This window comes from Cricetulus griseus, chromosome 5 (assembly GCF_003668045.3).
Source record: "Cricetulus griseus strain 17A/GY chromosome 5, alternate assembly CriGri-PICRH-1.0, whole genome shotgun sequence".
In the NCBI taxonomy this organism is placed as follows: domain Eukaryota; kingdom Metazoa; phylum Chordata; class Mammalia; order Rodentia; family Cricetidae; genus Cricetulus; species Cricetulus griseus.
This window is the reverse complement of record NC_048598.1, coordinates 54975513-54993429: the sequence shown is the minus strand read 5'-3', so window position 1 is coordinate 54993429 and position 17917 is coordinate 54975513. Positions and strand designations below refer to the sequence as shown.

General features: G+C 49.4%; 1 protein-coding gene across 1 annotated transcript in view; it reads right to left on the bottom strand.

The window, feature by feature from the left end:
- Positions 1-17066, bottom strand: part of Adora1 (adenosine A1 receptor) — a 32142-nt gene extending 15076 nt beyond the window's left edge. Inside the window, exon 1 of the mRNA XM_027417565.2 lies at positions 16726-17066. Within this exon, the coding sequence (XP_027273366.1) occupies positions 16726-17066 (341 nt within the window). The remainder of the gene's footprint in view (positions 1-16725) is intronic.
- Between the last annotated feature and the right edge of the window lie 851 nt (positions 17067-17917).

Below are 17917 nucleotides of genomic sequence, written 5' to 3'. Positions count from 1 at the left end.
ATCTGAGTTGAGGCTAAGCCCTGCTTTGCCCCAGGGATGATGGAAAGAGGTGTCCCTGAGTCCTTCACGGCATCCAGGCCCAGGACCCATCCCAATCTTGCCACACTGCCTCTCCAGCTCACTTTCACCCTTCTCCACCTCCAGGGACCTCATGGGATTGCTTCTGCTACACAGTGCTAGCAACACCTCCCAATTTAGCATCCCTGAACTTGTGACTAAAGGAGCCATGCAAATGAGTCAGTCCATTCAGGCTTTGGGGCTGGAGAGAAAGCACCCAGGATCTAAAGCAGTTCCTCATGATGTGGTGACCCCCAACCAGAAAATTATTTTCATCAATACTTCCCAGCTAATTTTGCTACTGTAATGGATTGTAATGTAAATATTTGTGTTTTCGGACGGTCTTAAGTGACCCCTGTGAAAGGGTCGTTCAGTCCCAAAGGGGTCATGACCCACAGGTTGAAATCTGCTGGCCTAAAGGAAACCAGGCAACAGTCTCCGTCTCAGAAACTTCAGCCCTTCCAGTGAGGCTGATTTCTCTTGCTATCTGTGGGATCCTGTATTCTATCATCTTTCTCAGCTTGAGAGCCCTCAAGGATGGGGCTATGTTTCCCCAGAGCCTGCAAACCCCTGAGGATAGTGACCTATTGCAAATATGATCAAATCCCAGCTACTTGTTACTTACAAGATAGGCAACAATTTTCTAGTTGCTTTATATCCCTGGTTCTCCACTGCTCTCTTTGTAAAGGAATGACGATATTGGCTTTGAAGGACTGAGTGGAATCAAACATGCTAGTAAACAAATCACGAAGCTGAACCTGACATTAAGGAGGTCATCAACACACAGGTATCCCTCTCCTTAGACTCTAAGCCTTCCTTCCAGTGCCAGACAGACTTGGGGCCCCTCAGTGGCTTGAAACACTGTTTAAGGGAGGTAGGTGACTGCTGAAGTTTCGGGGGACAAGTGCCCCTGGCACTGCCCTCAGGCCAGTGGCAGAACACATCCTTATCTGCGAACAGGGCTTGCTGTGCCTCCTGGCCCTGCCACAGTCACTTCCCCAAAGCCAGCTTATCAATTTGAGGTGTTGGCATGCTTATGAAGGGACTCCTCCAGCCACACTGTCCACTCTAACTACAACACACAGACACACACACACACACACACACACACACACACACACACACACATTCACACACCCCATCCACCAGGCCTCCTGTCTGCCATTAAACAGCAGGAAATAGGATGGTATCAGATCACACAGTTGTTTCCATGTACGTTCCTCCTCACAGTTCCATAAAATATATATAATTTCCAGTTATAGCTATGGAAACTGAGGCTGTGAGAAATGGTCAAGTAGTGGCAGACCAGGAGACCAGCTTAGTCAGCTGGTCCAAAGCCTGTACTGTAATAGATTACTCCCTCTATCAGATCCGGTACCCTCAGGCACTGGTCCTTGCAGCAGCAGCCCTGAAGAGTCAGGCAGGGTGCAGGCTCAGTTAGTACTATTTGCTGCAAAGGATGTAGGCCCAAAGGAGTCAGGTCCATATGGGCAAATGGCAGCTCAGGCCCAGAGTTCATGCCTCCTGGTATCCAGACCCTCGGCTCCCTCTGTGCCGGGCATATTGGGGAAACCAGCTCCCCAGCTAACAGGGGATGACTGTTTTTAATTGTCACTGGTGTTTCCCTTGAACATTCTTTTCTTTGAATCACGACTGTGGATTGGGGTCAGACTCCCATCACACTGTAACAGAGTCTGCTCCCTGTGTGTGTAGACTCACACATACACCCTGTATAGAGGCCTAGAACTGTGAGGTCCTTCAGGGGTTAAGGCTCAGTGCTAACTTGCTCATGCAACCTCCGTGGGCCTTCCACCCAAGTGAGCCTCTATCTCCTGCAGTTTGGTCTTAGTCAGTGGACTTAGTGGGAGTGTCAGCCTGCCTGCTGGTTGAGATAGAGCCAGAGTCTGGAGCTGTCCACAACTCCAGCAGGTAGCAACAACAGGACACAACACCCTAGAGGGAAGTGGAAGTGCTCCCAGCAGCAGCTGCCTGCCAAGCACTTCCGACCACTCCTTCCCTTGAGTCTAGCTTTTTCTGTCTTGCAGGTCTTGCAGGTTCTCTGCTCCGTTCACAGGTCCCCAGCCAGGCATCTGCTTCATCTAGTCCCTCACTACCAGACCATCAAGCCACGCTGGCCAGGAATCAGCCAGAGATGAGCCAGGGGAATCGAAACACCAACCCCCTCCACACCAGAGCCAGCTCCCTACTGAACAATAAAGCCATTCTTCCTTCCAGTTCCTAGGCTCTTTGCCATAGGGGTGGGAATGATGTCCATTCTGTAAACGTGGGCACTGACTCCCAAAGAAGGGGTGATTTACCCAAGATCACCCACGAGTAAGTGTTGAAGTCAAGGCTCAGTTCAAGGCCTTTCATTTGTCCATACAGTCATTCATCCAGGAGCAGCTGTGGGCTTTAGCTTTGTTGAATTGAGGAGCCTCAGCTTCCATGTGGGAAAATGGGGATATGTAATACCATCTGGATAAAATACTCGCTGCACAAGCTCTTAAACAAGACAATCCTGTAAGGTGTTTGACACAAGACCTGGCAATCCTAGGTCTCAAGAATTACCCTGGTGCCATGCATTCAGTGAGTCACTAGATTTAAAAAAAAAAAAAAAAAAAAAAAAAGGGCCAGGCACTAAGCTGTGTGCTGTGCATATAGATGAATGGGCTTGCCACCCCCTCACACACCACTAATGGCTCTCAGGCCAGTGCATCTCAGAGGGGCTGTGTGAAGGGGGAGCACAAGGAGCTTGGGAACACAGAGACAGAAGAAAGGGAGCTTCATGGAGAGGTGCCGTCAGAGCAATGCCCAGAGTGTGAGAATGGGCAGGAAGGAACCGGAGAGAGAACGGAGTGGATGTAGACGCTGGCCCCCAAGTCTGGTGGACTGAGTTCAATCCTGGAACCCGAATGGTGGAAGGAGAGAACCAAATCCCACAAATTCTCCTCTGACCTCCACAGGCATGCCATGGCATGACCTACTTCATCCCCAAAAAATGTAAAGAAAAAGGCAGGGTAGGTGTGAGAAGTCAAAACATGCATAGGCATAAGTTGTAAGTGACCTTGAGGTCAAACCCCCTTGCTTTAATCCCTTGACTCCAAAGTCTGGATAAGAAGTGATTGGCTGTTGTGGATTGTTCTGCAGTAAACATGGATAGGCAAATATCTCTGTGACACTTGACTGGAGTCTTTTGGGTAAATGACCCAGGAGTGATATATCTGGGTTGTATTGTAGTTCTATTTTTAGCTTTTAAAGGAACCTCCATACTGATTTCCATAGTGGCTGGACTAGTTTATATTCCCAGGAACAGAGTAGAAGGGTTCCTGTTTCAATTTGTTTTCTTCTAATCAATGTCATACAGAACAAGAGGGATGGACTCCCAATGTAGTTCTAATGTGCATTTCTTGGACGGCCAGTAATTTCCAACAATTTCTTTCCTACTGTTCACAACTGCTAAGTCATGGAACCAATGCAGGGGTTAACAGAAGGATAGAGAAAGAAGATGCAACACATGTGAATTTTTTTTTTCAGCCATAAAGAAGAATGAAGTTACACCATTCTCAGGAAAATGGGCTCAACTGGAAATAATCATATTAAGTGAATTAGGTCAGTCTCACAAACCATGTGTTTTCTCTCATTAGTGGTTCTTAGATTTTTATAGGCATAAAATCATATATGTACAAATGACATAAAAATAGCAACAAAATGTATAGGAGCATAAGGGGAATGAATGAGAGAGGGGAAGAGGAGAAAGGGACGGGACAGTAGTGGGCAATGGAGGAAGATGCTCAAAGTATATTATACACTTGCATGAAAATGGCTTTATATAACTCAGTTTAATAAATAATTTCTTACAAGTTATATCAATGTAAGAATAGTAAACAATACAAAATGTGGGGATGGAGAGAGGGTTCGGCAGCTAAGGTCCTCTTGCAGAGGATCCAACTTCATCTTAGCATCCACATGGTAGCTCATAGCCTTCTGTAAGTCTAGATCCAGGTGATCCAATGCCTCTTCTGGCCCTAGTGGACACCAGGCACACAAATGGTACAGACACACACACACACACACACACACACACACACACACACATATATATATGCAGCAAACACACACACACACACACACACACACACACACAAACACACACACATTAAAATAAAACAAGTCTTTACAAGTAAAATTAAAAATGACTGGCCGAGGGACGAGGACAATCAGCCAGGGCACAGGTAAGAGAGCCTGGGAGTGGCCTGGCCTGTGTTGGTGTGGTCCAGGCTACTCAGGCCTCCTGGCAGTGTGCCAGCTGGCACTTGTCAGTATCCCCACTAGACTACTGGTCTGTGCCCTTGAGGACTAATGATATCAAAAAACACTTGATGACTTGAAAAGTAAATGATGTCCCCACAATAGGGAGAAACATCTAGAACAGGAAGGCCCAAATGGAATACCTTAGTTAGACTCTCGCTGGACCCTGGACAATAAGGAACCTAGGTACAGACTGGGCCCAGAAGTGAGGAAGTGGACTTAAAAAAAAAAAAAAAAAAAAAAAAACCATCTGGATGCTTAGAATATCATTCTCTGATTTGCAAGCTGGTGGAGGTAATGGGGGGGTTCATGCCTTCACACCCCTCAATCCTAGACAGTCATCAGTCCTTGGGGCCCACACAGCTGCTCTGTAAGCCATCAGCATGATGTCACCGGGGAGCTCTCTATCACAGTCCATCATGTGGGGGTGGCTGTTTGTGTGTCCTCTAACTGAGGACAGAGTGCTGCTGGCAGGTGTCTGCTGAACATGGTGAGTCCCCAAACACAGTGAATAGTTTCTGGCCCAGACACAATTCACAGAGCTGCCAATCCCCAGGGGAACCCTTGCTTCAGCTCCCTGAGAGGCTAGCTCCCCACGGGAGGACAAAGCCCTGGGGAGGATGGTGCAGGAAGGACTGTTCACATTCTAGAAGTGGAAGACGTCACCACACTTGGCTTCATACACAGGTAGGGATGAGCTGAGATCCCAGAGACCAGGGTTCTCATCGTCCCATTTGCAGGGGAAGCCCGGGGACCTACCCACGTCTCTGCACCCTGACTCTGCACTCTTAGCATTTTCCTTGGGTAACCTCTGTCCTGTGCAGGTGAGCATGGACTGTCTGTCCAGTTTCCTCCTGCCTTGTCTGCTCACTCTCCAATAAACTTTCCTTCCTGGTCTCCTGCCTGTGAGCCTTTTCTCACTCCCACACTCTATATACAAGAATTAAATCACCTACTAAGCATCAGCCAGGTATGCTCCAGGTGCTGGCCATTGTGAGCAAGACAGTAGGATGACCCCCACCCTGCCTTCTAGTATAGGCAGCCCTGACATCACCTGAGCTCAGAGTGTGTCACAGTAGTGACATCAAGTGTTCAATGAAAAGTAACTCTAGCCTGGCTTGATGGCATGCATATAGAGTCCTAGCATAGGGGAGGCTGAGAAAGGAGGACTGAGTTAATGAAACCTTCAATGAAACTGTATGAGATCCTGTCTCAAAATATTGAAGAAAAGGAGGAAGGAAAGAAAAAAAATAAATTCTGGAATATTGACAGTCCCCATTGTAAAGTGCCTACTATGCACATTGCAGGTGCCTACTACACACATTGCAGGTGACTATTAAGCATGAGTCCCTTCACGGGCATCATCCCTACACCTCACAGCCCTAGAAAGGAAGTGTGGTGAGCCTGTTGTACAGAAGAGGAAACAGAAGGCAGAAACGTTAACCACCCTCGGCATCCCTGAGTGTCTGGAGCTGGCTTCTCACACAGGTCTATCTGCCCACTGAGACTGCCCTCTACCCCTCGCGACACTAATGCAGCTCTGTAAAGCAGGGGGAGGAAGATGCCTCTGAAAGGGTCATTGAAAACACGCCTGTAATCGCAACTGTCAGGAAGTGGAGGCCGGGAGGATCAGGCCTTCAAGGTCATTCTCAGTTACATAGTGAGTTTTAGATCAGCCTGGGATATGTGAGACCCAGACTCTGAAAAAAGGCAGTGTGTGTGGGGGGGGGGGATGGGAAGGGAAGGAGGGAGAGAGAGCTGTGTTGGACTTTCCTTCTCCTATACCCAAGGTCCCAGGAGAATGGCTGGTGATTCATGGCCCCCACCTGCCTAGGGAAGGGGTTGCATCAGAGCCTTTGGTTCCACAGGGATAGACAGGGTCTGAGAAGCAGTTCCCACCCTGCTGCAGACTCTGCCCTGCTCCCTGAGGGCAGAAAGCTGAGTATGGGAAACCAGCTGTCTTTGGGAGCAGACAGTACCCACACCAATCCTGCCAGTCACTCTGCAAAACTCACTCAGCTCCAAGGGGCAAAAGAGATGGTGTCTGTGTGGAAGGGCTGCTACAGAAGTCCTGGGTGGCTGGGACACAGTGAGCCCCTTTGCCAGTACTGGGACTCCATCATGCTACCTTCTCTGCTACCAGCAAAGTGCTTTCTGCTTACTAACTGGTCATCTTCTGCTGCATTAGATGCCACTTGGCCACTCAGTGTCCCCACAGCAGCTCTGAGAGGACTGTGGCTGTTAGAGGACAACCATTGTGCAATGATTAACACACCCTAAACACAGGGTATGTCCAGCAACACAAGCAAGAAATAAATCTCTGGAGATACATTGTCCAAGACAGTATCCTCAGGATGGGGGCACATTTGGGGCAGAAAGTAATGCCCCAGAAGTCACTATGCCCATTCTGAGTGGAGGCTGTTAAAGGGCAGAACCCCCCTGTAGGGGACACCGTAACCACGCCTGCTAGGGGCTGGCTACAGGTATGCCTGACCACACCTGCGAGGGCGTGGCCCCCTACATCCCCTTACTCTGCAATCATCTGGAGACTTTGGGAAGGCCAAAGCCATGTGTCTTCATTGCTCTTCCTCCGGTCTCAGCCTGAGGAAGCAATGGCCCCCTGAGAAATGAGGTGGGGCAAGGGCAGATGAAGCAGCTGGGGGTGCCCAGAAGCTAATTGGGGGTGGAAGGACCCTATCCCTAAGGCAAGAGGGGGGAAGGAAATGGGAAGAACAATCAATAATCAGCCCCTCCCCCAGTTTCCTCCTCATCCTTGCCACACTCTAGAGCTTGACACCACTAGCCACAAACCAAAAGGTAGCATTGATCCCTTTGAATGGCTTCCAGAAGATTTTAACCCTTCCATGCCTGTAGCCTTCCAGTTCTGTCCTACTTCATGGCCTCCTCTACTCTTCCTGAGCCCTATCATAATCAGTCTCCCATTTCCCAGTCACCACCCTGCTCAGTCCTCCACACACCCCAGGCAGACTGACCTTATGTGAATGCATAATGACCCTGATGGAAGCTTTTACATGCTGAACTATCTGAATACATAAAAAAATTTCGCTGATGATATATGACTCTACTCTTATCATTAGATTGGATTTGCTAATATTCTGTTAAGGACTTCTTGCTCTTTAAAAATGTAATTTGAATTATGCCATTCCCTGCTTAAATCACTCAGAGGCTTCATAAAGCACTTAGAATAAAATCCAAGCTCTTGACCATGAACCAACCTCTGACCATGATAAGATCCTCATCTTATCATGAATCTGGTGCTTTTGAGCTGCTGATGGATGGACTTTCTGCCTCCTTCTTGCCTGTGCCTGTGTATGTTACACTCATAACCAAAGCTGGAGAAACTTCAAACTCTCCCCATGAGCTTCAGACAGTCCTTCATGCCGCCCCCAGAGAATAGACTTCTGGATTCTAGTCATCGCCCATTTCCTAGAGAATTGTTTCACATTTGCTACACGTTCTAACACCTCCACCTACATCCCCACTCTTGACTGATTTCCTTGCTTCCCATTTCATGAGAAAAGGACAGAAGTCAGCTGCCAACATCTGTACCTGGGCTGCATGAACCACTGGAGGGCTTACAGCAGCCCACCCCCAGCTGGTCTCTTCAGTACCACCCTTGCCCCAACCTTCTTGCTACACAAAGACATGGCTCCACCCTTAGCAGATCACTCAACACTAGACCATTTTAGCCAGCACACAGACATGCTGACCTCCCCCTATCTCCAGAAATGACAAAGCAAAGTACCCTCTTCCCACTTCTAACTGCTGCTGCCCCCATGACTTTGCTTTCTTTGCAACAAAATCCCTCAGACAATGATCTGTACCAGCAGCCGCCTTTAACTCCACTCCCTTTCTCTGTGGAGCCTTCTGCAATCAGACTCTCTATCCACCCCCTCCACGGGCGTGGCTCTTGTCCCAGTCACCCATGATGAACCAGCCGTGTCCAGTGGCGATGCTCAGGCCTCCTCTCACATCATCCAGCAGCATTCGGAAGAGCTAATCATCTTCTCTTTGATATACTTTCTACACCTGGCTTCCAGGACCCTCCACTTCTGGTTCTGTTTTCTTCTTCCGTGTCGACTCTTCTTTGGTCTCCTTATTGATGTGCCCTCTGCCCCCCAACTCCTCAGTGTCCAGACATGCCACATCAGATGTGCTTAAGAGTGAACTCCTGTTGCCTCTCAAACCTGACTCATTTGAAGCTTTGTCCATCCCGGTTGACACCAACTCCATCCTCCCAGTGGCTTAGGATGAAAAGTATTGTTTTGATTCTTCCTCACATTAACTCTATAACTAAATTCACAAGCAGGAGGCTTGTGTAGAATGTTAAAGGTAAAATGTGCTGTAGAAACAAGCCTGAACCAGGGAGGTTGGGGTGGCTAGGCTGGGGCTGGAGGAAGGGTTACAAGGTAGACCAGATGACTTCCTTGAGAAGGTATCTTTGAGCAAAGCTCCAGAAGTGAGCAGACACACCACACAGACACACCATGCAAGGATAACAGCTAGAACAAAGGCCCTGGTGTAGGAATGTTCTTGAAGAATTTAGACACCACAGGGAGGCCTGTGTATCGAGATGTGGTAATAAAGGGAAAGCGGGAGATAAGGGGTTATCAAATCTATATGCAAATCCACTGGCTCCTTCACTCCACAGATCATAGTATGTTGATAAAGTGGAGTTCTATCAGGAGCAAGGGGGGAGGGGGACCTAGAGTTCACCCAGAAACAAACGTGAAGCCCAGCCACCATTCTGGGCTTCAGAAGCCAGGCACGAAAGGGTATGCAGTGCTTACTTCTGTTTACAGAAGCCCAAAACAAGTCTAGGGGCAAAAGTCAGAAGTGTGGTTATTTTGGGGAGGGTACTGACTGGGAGAGGCACAGGGACCCCTCTACGGTGCTGAGAATATTCTAAATTTTGATCTGAGTGGTGACTATTTGAGAAAATACAGATAACAAAACTTAACTGAGCTACATCCTTGCAACATATTAGCTTACTGTATGAAGTTCCTACTTCAATAGATATAAAAACATTCAGAATCAACTCCTTCAGCCACTGTTCAGAAACGAGCCTCCTCTGTCTCTCACACCTGAGCCAACATGCCAGCTCCTGATCAGACTCTAGTTTGCACCCCTGGCCCTAAAGCACGTGTTCAGCACGAGGGAGAGCCTTGGGGACCAGATGATGATCCGTCTTTGCTCAAAGTCATGAAATGTCTCCAATTGCCTTCAGAATAAAAGTCTTCCAGAGGTGTGCAAGCCAAATACCGGCTGTACTCCTTATCTTCCCCTCTTTTCCCGTTATCACCACACCTCAGTACACAGGCCTAAACTCATTCAAATACATTCCTGCCCCAGGGCTTTTGTTCTGGTTGTTTCCCTTGCATCATGTGTCTTCCGGATATCTGTGTGGCAAGTCCCCCCACCAGACCTTTGCTCAAAGATATCTTCTCTAGGGAATCATTAGGTCTACCTTGCAACCCTTTCTCCCAGGCCCAGCCTAGCCACCACAATCTCACTGGTCCTGGCTTGTTTCTACAGCACATTTTACCTTTTAACACTCTAAATAATTTAAGCCTTCTTTTTGTGATTTGACCTCTGTCCTCCAGTCCATAAATAAGCAAGCTCTGCAAGGACCTGTATCCCAACTATCTGTAGCATCACCTGGTTCACATGTAGCACTCGGTGAGCATTTGTTGAATGAATGACTATATGGATGAATAAGTCACTAGATCAGTGGTTCTCAACCTGCAGGGTCACAACCCCTTTCGGGGTGGAATGACCCTTCCACAGGGGTCACCTAAGACCATCAGAAAACACAGATATTTACATTATGATTCATAACTAGCAAGATTACAGTTATAAACTAGCAATGAAAATAATTTTATGGTTGGGGGTCACTACAACATGAGGAGCTATATTAAGAGATTGCAGCATTAGGAAGGTTGAGAACGACTGGACTAGATCTTTCTGCATTAGGGTCCTGGATGAGGACAAGTGAGAATGGCCAGTCCCTTCTTTCTCAAATGTCAGACAAGTTCTGAGAGTGAGTGGCAGGAAAAAGTCCCAAAGGACTACTTCCCACAGGACTTAGGCTGAAGAAGTGACTATGGAATAGGGACTGGCTGCCAGCTCAAGTACTGACACTTGTTGGGCATCAGTCACCTGCCATCCCAAGTCCCAACAGAGGAGGTCAGGAATCTCTCCATGGCAAGCTTGGGCTATAGAAAGCTATAACTGCAATGGTGGCTGAGAGTTACTGGGCAAAGTGGAGCAGGCTACACATCTCTCAGTGCCTGCAGCACAACCAAGTGCCTAGCACTGGCCCCCCCAACCTCACGTCTCTCCGATCCTGTCAGTAAAGACCGCCAGGCTAGAGAAGTTACCACAGCCTGTTCTTCGGGGTCAAGGGTGTTCTTCTCTAGCTGTCCCATCTCCTTGTCCACCTTCAAACCAGTGTTTGCAAAGAGAGATGGATGACAAGGCCCATATCCCTCCACCTCATCCTCTCCCGTCCCCACCACCTTGGCTCTGTAACAGCCGGTAACCTTTTCTGGACTGTAGTAAATAGGCCCAAGTTAAAGGAGTGATTCCCCAGCCCAAGGAGCTGTGTGTGTCTCTGCCTCTCAACTCTGTCCCTTGTGGCTTATGCCCTCCTGCCCAGCAAGGCCAACCAAGAAATATCACACGACAAGCCCTTCATTCTGGAGACTGCTCTCCTTAGTAAAAGGCAAAGAAACAAAATGGCCAAGCCTCAGGAAATAGAGAATGGATGCTAATGATAGCTCCTGATTCTGTGCAGTCTGCCCCGCTAGCCCAGAAGAATGTATGGGATGAGGAACACCAGACACCTCCTGGGAAGCTGCAGTGTGAGTGAAACAGGAAAGTGTGGAGGAGTTCAGAGATATTTAGTCCCATATGAAAATACTTCCAGACAGAAGCAAGCTAGTATAGGAGGTTCGGTCCAGGGTCCTAGGCCTTGGCTCTGACCTTTGAAACAACGTGAATCAGTGAAGTGTTTTGGCTTTTGTTTCTTTGGTATTTTCATTTATTTATATTTATTATTCATTCATTATCTCCCCCACCGTGTGTGTGTGGGGGGGGATACAGAATACAAACAAACTTTCAGGAGTTCATTCTTTCCTTCCACTATGTACACCTCAGGGGGAGGGACTGAATGTAGGCCCTTGGCAGCAAGGGCCCTTACCAGCTGAATCATCTCCCCAGCCCCTGAAGTGGTTTTTTAAAATAATAATAATAAAGTAGTACTCTAAGAAACCACCTACTTAAAAATAGATAAATAAAATGTGCTACCCAAATGTTAATTTATCCCAAAGAAGCTAAGCATACCTACTCCATGCCAGATATGGAAGACCCCTAGTATGTAAACAGAGTGTAGGGGAACTCTGGGGCTTACCCAGACCCCAGAGAGAAGTTTTAAATAGAAGATTCCCTGAGCCTGAAGTAATATGGATCAAGGCGCACATCCAGGCTGAGAACCTAACAGACAAAGTGAACCTGGATGGCAGGAGCGGGAGGTGGATTCCCTGAGTTTAGGCTGTTTTAGCTGAAACCTAAAAGATGAATAATAATATAACCTCATACTGTCGTCATAAAAGCCCTCATAAAATAATTTTAGTTGACATGTGGAAATGTTTGTAATGTAATGTTAAGTGAGAAAATAGGATTTAAAACCATATATAGATAGATACTTGCCATATGCAAAAATAATGTAGCTAAATATATACGCATGTGTGTGGAGAAATTTTCTGGAACACCAAATGTTAACAGTCGTCCTCTGTAGGTGGGAGAAGTACTGGTGGATTTGGCATCTTTATTCTTCTGTACATTCCTCGCAGTCCCTAATGCTCCACTCAGGACCCCGTGGTGGATGGGTCTCTCTACAAGCCATCTTAGTCATGCCCTGCTTCCTCGAAGCTGACAACTGAAGAACAAGTTCTCTCTTTCTCTCTCTCTCTCTCTCTCTCTCTCTCTCTCTCTCTCTCTCTCTCTCTCAGACACACACACACACACACACACACACACACACACACACACACACACACGGTTTTTGGAAGCCATCCCAATGTGCGAGAAGAGGTGCTTTCACCCCTGAAAGACACCCCAACACCTCTGCAAGGAAAGCCATGTGTCTTGGTTCAGCTGCATCTAGCATGAGCACCTGCAGGCTGCCCAATACAAACACAAAGCCACCTCCATCACACCCCACACTCATCCACTGACCCAATCCACTGAAGCAGCATTTTCTTTTCCTGGCTGAGAAGAGTCTGATTGGGGAAGAGCACCAAGTTCCCAGCCCAATGACCATGAAGAAACCTGCTTCCCTGGCCTTTGGTTTCCTCTCCATGACTTCCTCTGTATGCTTTTTTGCCTCGTGAACTCTAGCCTATGACTAATGCCTTAGACGGCACATCTGGAGACACCCCACCTCTTCTGGAAACAGATGGAGACCCAAAGCAACTGTTCCAGGATGCAGAGGTCACAGATGGCTGCTGGGGTGTTGGTAGTGCGTGAGCCATTTTAGTTGTCGAATAAATACATAAACAAAACCCTGGGCAGATCAGGGGCTTCCGAGTCAGTGGTCAAAAGCAAACAAATCTAATCTAGCAGATTTCTCTTCCTCTCCAAGCTCAACCCAGCATACCTAGCCTCCCAGACAAACCTCCAGCCGTGGACAGCAGTAGGGCTTCCAAGGGACTCAACTGCACACTAGCACGGAGGAGAGATGCTGGGTGTGAGCCAAACAGAGTGCACAAACACTGGCAAAAGTAAGAGGGTAAAAGGACCTGGTGACAGCTTTGGGGAAACTAGGGCTTATGTCCTACAAGACTGCCCCTTGGGTTCATGCTTACAAGTTAAAAGCATCTGGTAGTGGGCCTGGGTTCTGCTCCTGGCCAGTAAGCAGTTTGTCTAGGAGAATTATTGAACCTTTCAAGTGTCTGACCCAAGTTTATCTGAAGAACTGTAGAATGAAGCTGACAGTAACCTCCACTACCGAGAGTCTGGACACGGTCAGTGGGACAAAATATACACAAAACAAAACATAGCGACCACATGACCAATCACTACAAGTGGAAAAACCCAACACAAACCTGCCCAGGATCCCAAGACAGCATTGGCAGGAACCAGGAGGAGGAAGAACCACAGAGAGTTAGAGTCAAAGGGAACCTCAGTGACCTCGGATCCAACCATGTTTATGGCAGAGAGAAAAGTCTGGGAAGGTTGAATGGCTTCCAAGGCTGTACAGTTATCTGGTAACACAGGCAAGGCTCAGACTCAGGTCTAACCCCCAAGCACCTGCCACTGTTCACTTCACTGCAACCCATCTAGCTGAGGACAACCTTCTTACAGGGAGCACCCTGGAGCACCCAAATTATTACAGCGTACCAAGACAGCCCTGGATGAGGAGGTGGGAGGATGAATATTGAGGAGTCCCAGGAACAGGAGTAAGGGGATTAGCTTCTCAATCACAAGCATGGGTGGATGGCATGAAGCATGTAAAAGATCACTAATTATTGACAATCAACTTATTTCGACTTCAAAAAAAGACATAAATGGGTCACATTATATGAGATGAATCTCTTCTCTCTCTCTCTCAACTTTTGGCTACGTGGAAAGAAATAAAACCTGTGGTTTACTGACCAACCAAATCCTTGCTCTATGAAGGCCTGACTGACTCCTATATCCAGATATCTAGACACACCTTCCCAACACTTAGTGACGTCATTCTCAGGGCCCAGGGCCACATCAACCTTTGCCTAGCATGTCAGGGCAGAGGGAGCCAGGTGCCTGTGGGTTCAAAAGCCTGGCATTCCACTGACTCCAGCTGCCCAGAAGGAGTCAGAGCATCTGTACCTCCTGCAGGGTAGCTGGGCAGTGACAGGCCTGGACCCAGAGGAATCAATACCTTGGCCAGGAGCCTTGCTTACTTGAGAGAAGGTTCTTCTTCACAGAGCACAGCACTCCCGGGAATGGTGCTGAGCAAGTGGGGACAGCTGTGGGCAGAGCCCTGAAGCAGAATGGGGGACAGTAGCCACATCAAGAAAGATAGAGGCTGGGCTCCCAAAAAGCCTGCTTGAGACTCACCCACGTGATCTGGAAATCTAGCTGTTTTAATCAACTACACATTGTCACTAGACATTCTAGATAATTCACAGAAACAGTCAAGATGTGAGCACTGCCCAGGCTGTTGCCTTTGAGGCACTGGCAGTCCACTGGGGAGGGAAAACATGTACAGATATAGCTTAACAGTTCTCTGACACCTTCTTGGAATGTGTTGTGCATGTGTCCATTTCAGAACACACATGTTTGTGTTGAGGAAACAGAGCTTGCCTGTCCAGCCCCGTTCAAGCCATATATTAATAATGAAGCTAAACTTCTCACTTACAGCCTACATACAATATGCCAGGCATAATACTAATTGCTATTTATTCTTCCAGGAACTCCAGGCAGTCACAGTTATTTCTGTCCCCCTTTACAGATGAAGAAATTAAAGTTTTGAGAGGTTAAATAGGTGGCTCTCCCAAGGTGGCACAGCTAGGCATTTGTAAAAAGCATCCAAGCCCAGGACTGTATTACATTCCACTGTGCACACCCTCAGCTCCCAGAGGACTGTTCTCCAACAACTCCATCTTCAAAGCAACAGCAGCTGCCTCTTGGAGAATGAGCCTGCAAGTCCTACCAGCATGGCCACCTCTATCCCCCAGGCCTACAGGGTAAAGAGGACACATTCTGAAGTCCATGACCTCTGTGGGACAGGCCCAAGGCATTGGCACCCACTCAGCAGGCAGACTTTCTTGAGCTGCCTCCCTCTGTCCGCCCATCTCTGCATTCCTAATGTGGCTACGCTGTTGTAATGGTAGGGCTCTGAGGCCCAGCCCATCTAATGGACTGAGACTGACTTGACTGGTGCAGGCCAACAACAACCCGGGTTTAATGGCACCATGAAAGGCCCTCGGAAGCTGAGCCTATGTGGCTTCTGGACCGTTTGCTTCTTCCCTGAGGAACAGCAGCCTGCACCCCACCTTCCCTGGGAAACTTTGGTGGCTGTGAGGGAGAGAGGTTGGAGGTGGGGGCAAGAGGCTGACAACAAGGCCCTAGGCACAGGAATCAGAGGGAGGATGTGGTTGGATTGAGCTCTCCACACCTGGCTTGGGAGATCCTCTAAGCCTGCTTCCCCTCCTCCAGTTCCTGTTCCTTCTCCCTCACTGGACACATGTGACATGAAAAGAGGCTGGGAAAAGTTAAACGTGCATAAATGTGACCAAAGAGAGAACTCTGGGTACCTAGCCCGGCTCGGGCAAACTGCCAAGTGAGACCAGAGGCCCCATGTCCCAGATATGGGAGCTAGGAAGCTGCATAGGATGGCAGGTGCTGGAGGTGGCTAAGGCTCACCATGAGAGAACAGACTGGTGACAAGAATTCAAAAAGGGGGAAGCACACTCAAAAGACTGCCCCAGCAGAGCCAGTTGCTGGCAGTGTGCCCAGGTACTTGCTGGCACTTGGTGACCCAGGCACTGCCTGGTGCCAAGATTATGGCCTGGTAGGCCTGGGCAGGGAACCTCAAGGTAGATGGACCCTGTGCCCCCCCTCCCGCCCCCATGATGAGAACTGCCACCATTAAGCCTCCAGCTCTGAGATGCCTAGAAAAATCACTTCTGGTGTGGCCTGTAGGCAACAGTGAGAACAGGAAGGGAAGCCACTGGGCATTCTCCCTGCCTGCAAAAGAGATCCCCTCAGTGAGAGGTGGGCAGAGGCAACTAGCCCTCTGGTCTCAGCCGGGCAGCCTGGAGGGTGGAGCTGGCTGGTATAGAGACAGTTGCAGAACAAGTGAGCTAAAGAGTGTCTTCCGGAAGGCAGCCTGCTCTGATCCAAGAAGCAGCAGCACCATTGGCCCTGGTGTGCCACCCTTAACACATCCTCAACCTTCCCCTGGAGCTCTGTTCTCCTCCTCCCCAGGACTTACGGAATCCAGATCATTCCCAACACTGACTGTCCCCTGTTTTAAGGATGCCTCCAAATGTCTTAACCCTACTCCAGGCCCCACCTGCTGCCTCAGGCTCCCTGACTGCCAGGGGTTATAGCACTGAGGTCGTGGGTTCTGTTGGGATGGTAATTCTCTGGCCACCCAGCTCCCTCTTGCTTGTCTAACTGCAGCTCAGCACAGCATCCCTATACAGAGCCCAGGAAGGCAAAGTGTGGGCTGGGATCCAACAGCCAGAGAATAAATACCTGACTGACTGTGGGGCTTACGCACTTTCATCTTCTCCAGCTCATCCCCAGGCATAGGGTTTCACAGGGTACCTTGGGCTGCTATGAACTCACCGGAGAGGGATCTTGACTCGGAGGTAACGATCCACAGCAATAGCCAGCAGAGCCAGGATGGAGCTCTGGGTGAGGATGAGGACAGGGCAGGCCACCATGAGGCAGGTGTGGAAGTAGGTCTGTGGCCCAATGTTGATAAGGATGGCCAGTGGGATGACCAGGGCGCCAACGGCCACATCAGCTACCGCCAGGGATACGATGAAATAGAAGGTGGCATCTCGGAGTGCCTGGTTCACCTTCACAGCCCAAATCACCAGCACGTTTCCAGGCACAGAGACCAAGGCAATGAGCACCTCGATGCCAATGTAGGCAGCCTGGAAAGCCGAGATGTAGGGCGACATGGTGGGCAGGAGCTGGGCACATCAGCAGACAGGCGCCCTGGGGCACGAGGCCAGCACCTGTGGTCAGGAAGCCTGCGGTGGGGATGCCAGCCTGGGAAGGAGGGGACATAGGCAGCCCTGCGAAGATGTGCCCCAGTTAGCAGACGCAGTGCCTGCCCAGGCTGGCCAGGCACTCAGCCTCACTATCTGCTTAACCTCTGTCCCCTCCCCTTGTCCTCAGAGGTTCCATTCAGCAACTTAAAATAGCTACACTCACTCCACCACTGGCTTTTGTATCAGGTGTGAGGTGGCTCCCAGTACACTCACTCCACAACGATCCCCTATGCATCCGCAATGCCCACAGGTGTCCGCCGACCCCGAGGCTGGGACCTCGTCATCCTGCCTGCCAACCAGTAGGGGGTCCCAAAGGCGTTGCCCTAAGTTCCCGGGTCGGCTTTCCGGAGCCGCGCCGGGCTGGGCTGGGCTCTGGGCTCCGTGCGCGCACCGGCTCATCGTTCTCCAGGCTCCCGCCGCTGCGCTCCCAGCCCGGCCTTTCAAGCAATCACATGGTGCGACAGAGGCTCAGCCCCGGACGCTTTTAAAGAGGTAGTGCCCTTGTTTCGTACCTGGGACTGGATGGCAGGAGTGAATTTGAGGGACTAAACCCAGGACCTGGCTGGTCCACAGGCTCCTATTCCCCCGAGTGCGCGCACGCCTGCCCTGTGCCCACCCACCTGGGACGCCACTGGTGCCCGACTCTTAACAGTAGCCTAGTCCCGCTCCAGCTCAGAATCCTTGCCCATCGACTGCCCCAAGGGGGGCATTCCAGTCATTTCATCCACCCCGCTCCTGCACAATCATGGTGCACGAAC